Raw genomic sequence first — 4437 nt, forward strand, 5'->3', positions numbered from 1 at the left:
GGCATGTGGGTTTGTGTCCCGGCTGCCTGCTAAAGAAGTTGGAGCATCGCACACTTATAAAAAAAAGCAATAAACATAAACATAACGAGAAAAAACAAACGTAGAGTACAGTTTTTGAAGGGGCAGTAGAACTAGCTGCGGTTCAAGAATAGAGTGTGTATGTGCGTGTGTATGTATGTGTGTGTGTCTGTGTGTCTGTCTGTGTGTGTCACAACCACTAGAGGATGAAGGATGTAAGTTTGGAAAGGTGGGAAATGAAATACAAGCTTGGGGCCAAAAAAGTTACGGCGCTGGGTTTAGGAAGGACGGCTGGCGAATGAAGGGTTGCGGTGACGGTGTTGCATGGGTACCTCCAGTGACACCCTAGAGTGGCCCGAGTGCAAGTGTGTACCGAGGAGAGTTGCAAAGGAGAGGGCTGTTGCTGCTACTAGGTTCGGTTGGTTGATTCCATTGCAGCGAACAAGTTTCAAATATATTTCAAAATATACTATAATGCGCGTGACACGTCCGTAGTCGATGTGAATGTGCCAGCGCAGACATGTCGTACCGTGTCGTACGAAGTCGTACCCGTAAACAAGATGCGAGGTCCGAGCACCAGGCCCTCCTCCACAGCTTGAGCCAGTCCGAAATCCGCACCGCCTGCCGAACGAGAAGAAACGCGGGCTACGTAGGAATACGCGTTTGAATGGACATGTAGGAATGGGAGAATGGCATAGCGTGTGTGTGTTCCTTACACCTTCTAGAGTTGCGTTATACTCTCCAAAGGTGTAACCTGGGGGGGGGTGGCCCGTACATACATACATACATACATACATACATACCTGGGAGCCATGAGGTGAGGTGAGGGGGGGGGTACCACCCAACCTAGGGCCCTGGGGGGGTCGAGAAGGCTGTGTGTCGCCAGAGGAAGATAGATACTGTGAACACGCATAAACACATACTGTACTGATATGTTTGGTTGTGTAATAAAATATTGAATCAATTTGACAAGAAATGGAAGTGCTAGGGTTGGTGTGTAGGACGAGAACGAGGAGCAGGAGGAGGAGTACGGGTGGGAGGAGTACAAGCCGGAGGAGGACATACGTCCGGAATAAAGGCAAGGCAAGCCTAAGCCAGGGAGAAGGAAGAGGACGGCTGAACGTGCCTCTACGGCCTAATGCACTGTACGGCATGTCGTACGCACCGTCAGTACATCCCGCGCACCTGCGTCCCGTACAGTGGTAAACCCTCGCGCCAGCATGCCGGCCAGGATGTGCGCCGCCTTTGTCGACACGTACGACTCCGGCAGCGACATAAGGCCCGCCAGGTTAGCAGTGACTGCCGTACAGTGTACGTGAGCGTCGCAAAGACCTTGTGAACGAGCGGCAGCAGCCGGGGGACCCGGGGAAAGTGAGTTGCGTGCGATGGCACGAGGAATGAAGGCAGATGACATAACAAAACACACGACACGCGATACGACACGATGGGGCACGGCGCTACAATCCCCCCAGTACGGCACTAACGAAAACTTAAGGACGAGCCTCAGTCCATCTTTTGTCCCCCATTATTCAACCCCATCACGTGCGCCGGAAACATCTTTCCGGAATTTGGGCCAATTTTTAGGCTTTACACCGTCGAAAGGATTGAGTAACCCGATGCTTATCACCATTTGACTCCTCCTGCCGTTCGGTTGAAACCCAACCGAACCCAACCGAATTCAACAAACCCAACCAAAAACGCACCAGGCATCAATACAGCGCCCCCACAGTCCACCTCCACTGCTGTAGGAGGATGAGTTCTAAATCCCTCAATCGGCGCAATTCCCGCCTCAGCCTCCGCATCTGCTGACTCCGCATCTGCTGACTCCGCATCTGCTGACTCCGCATCTGCTGACTCCGCATCTGCTGACTCCGCATCTGCTGACTCCGCATCTGCTGACTCCGCATCTGCTGACTTCGCATCTGCTGACTCCGCATCTGCTGACTCCGCATCTGCTGACTCCGCCGCCGCCACCATCACCGTCGTGGTGGCCCCCGCATGACCCATGGGTCGGACCTCCCGAATGAGCCCTCCCTGGAGCAAAACACTTTGCAAGCCCTCTAGGTAGTTCCCTGCCGCAACATCCAGGACTCGGCAGTTGGTCAGAAGCAGAGAGAACTCCTGTGGCGGACTGGACGCCGCTGCCGCCGGCTGCAAGGACATAGCGGGATCTGGTCCGCCGGTCGCCGCCGCGTCTACCGCTGCAGGTGTTGGGGGCATCTGTGAATCACTGTGGAGACGCGGCTTTTTAGGTGCAGGTGGGCTGGACCCGGAGGCGGCAGAGGGGAAGGAGTGCGCACGCAGACGCTGGAGAGCCCGCCTAGCCGCACAGGCGCGCGCAAAGGAGCTGAAACATAGTTCTTCTGGCATGATATTGGTGATGTCGTCGTTATCGGCACCTTTGGGCTGGTCACCTTCCGTTGAGGAGAACGGCAAAGTAGGCCATTCGTTCGGCAGCCGGAGCTGCAACATGACTCCGATAATAGCTGTTGTCTCCTGATTTAATAACGGAATGAACTTCTTATGAAAGGGCTCTTTTCTAAAAAGCAACTTGAGGAAATGCGTGAAATCGGTACGATTCTTGCGATTTGAGACGGGACATGAAATTAGACACCAGCTCCAGTACATGTCAAAGCCCCAAAGGAGGTGGCTATGAAAGCCTTGGAAATTGTGATTTCGGAAGAGGCAACGGAATACTGGACGAGGCTGTACATTCTTCTAGCCAGCGTGCAGCATCTCGTGGTCCTGCCAGCTTGTAATGATGCTTGGTCCCTATAGGGTACTGCGTCGTATGCTAACTAACTCAAGGAGTCAGAAGTCACAATTTGGTTGGTATTGAAGAATACCGTTTTTAGGTAAGATCAATATTTTAACTGAGTTGGACGCTAGCGCCATAAGGCCCTATCGTACAAGAAACGCCTTTGGCGTTAGTTAGAGAAGACTCCACTCGGACGTCCTTACATTCTCCCCCTCTTGAATGCGAACGCGTCCTCGGCGCGCCAGTGTAGATTGGGAAGGGGCCTCTTAGGGCAAAGGGTACACCCTTGGCATACAACTTGGCGTGATAGGCTTCGACCGCTTTGGGGCAGCCTCGGCAGCAGTCTTGGGCCGTCTCCCAGAAGTCGTACTCGGGGCCGTGGTTTTGCCAGCGGACCAAGTACTCGACGAAGGTGGCGGCGGCCAGAGGGCCCCCCTAGAGCACGGTGTGCATGGATTTCTTCGGCGAACCACATAGGGTCGCCTTCCACAGAGGGGACCACTGGTGGGGGTGGTGTGTTGCTGCTTTGTTTAAATTTTGTTCCAGCAGTGACACGTGAGGAAAAGACATTGTTTGCATGCACAATAATGCACAATGCCTCTGGGAGTTGCAGGCGGACTGCAGACTCGCCCACCATGCCTAGGATGGGGACGGGTCCCATGAACCGAGGCATGGACTTGCCACACGTCCTTTGGCATTAGGTGCGTTCCCTGGCATTATGTTTTTAGGATGTCCTGCTCAACTCTAAGAATATAATGTTAGGGAAAGAAATTAATGCTAAAGGACGTGTGGAAAGTTTATGATTCGGTTCATAACCACTGAACGACTTGCAGGAGTGCGTGATCTGGAGATACATCCCGAACCTGTCTTCGCGTGCAGGTGGTAACGCGGTATCCAGTAGCGCACTTCTGAGATCAATTTCAAGAAAGGTTGGCATGCTTACCCGCTAGATCGTGCGACTACGCAATGGACGTATGGTACAGTTCTCAGTGCAGCATCGCAGAACGTCCGCCAATCGTAGGCTGACATCCCTACACCAAGTAGACTGGCCATTACGCCGGGACTCCACACAGGCTGTTGTGATTTGAACGGGAGAATGCCGACCATCGAACTATTTCCCGCCTATTTAGCTCACTCAGCCCCGCGCTCAGTTCGCAGCACATGAATGAACTCCAGTCCATGCATCACATATGTATGATCTCTTTGAGCGCCCGAAACCAAGTATGCATACGTAACTATCGCATCCTTACAATCCATCTACCGTCTGAGAATACATAGTAACCCTTCGTGATCTAGAACCACAGGAACCCCAATTGGAAACCGACACTGCTCCCCTAGCTGGAACCCAAAACATTTAATTCTATTCGCATGACCGTACTTCTTAGCTTTTCAAATTGGAAGTCCTTTATTTCCTTCAGTTCCAGCGGCCTATCCACAACCTTGTAGGGTCTGGTCGATTTTTGGAACGGCCATTGCCTCGCTTCTTTTTATAGAATAGCCTTAACAAATGCTAACCCCGAGAAGGCGTTATCCTATGGACCCCGAGCACCTTCGCCCCCAATCGGGAGCAACCACTTGCGAAGAGAATAAAAATTTTCCCTAAGGAACACAATTTTTACCGTATCAAAAAAAACTCAACTTTGGATATAGGACCCTGGAAA

General features: G+C 52.3%; 1 protein-coding gene across 1 annotated transcript in view; it reads right to left on the minus strand.

Moving 5' to 3' along the window:
* The window catches only part of VOLCADRAFT_97224 (uncharacterized protein), a gene marked incomplete at both ends in the record, with an annotated part of 5632 nt that extends 1749 nt beyond the window's left edge, over positions 1-3883 (minus strand). Inside the window, 4 exons of the mRNA XM_002956247.1 lie at positions 568-639; positions 1204-1350; positions 1722-2281; positions 3720-3883. Of these exons, the coding sequence (XP_002956293.1) occupies positions 568-639; positions 1204-1350; positions 1722-2281; positions 3720-3883 (943 nt within the window). The remainder of the gene's footprint in view (positions 1-567; positions 640-1203; positions 1351-1721; positions 2282-3719) is intronic.
* Positions 3884-4437: the final 554 nt, after the last annotated feature.

Source organism: Volvox carteri, assembly GCF_000143455.1.
Source record: "Volvox carteri f. nagariensis unplaced genomic scaffold VOLCAscaffold_59, whole genome shotgun sequence".
Lineage (NCBI taxonomy): Eukaryota > Viridiplantae > Chlorophyta > Chlorophyceae > Chlamydomonadales > Volvocaceae > Volvox > Volvox carteri.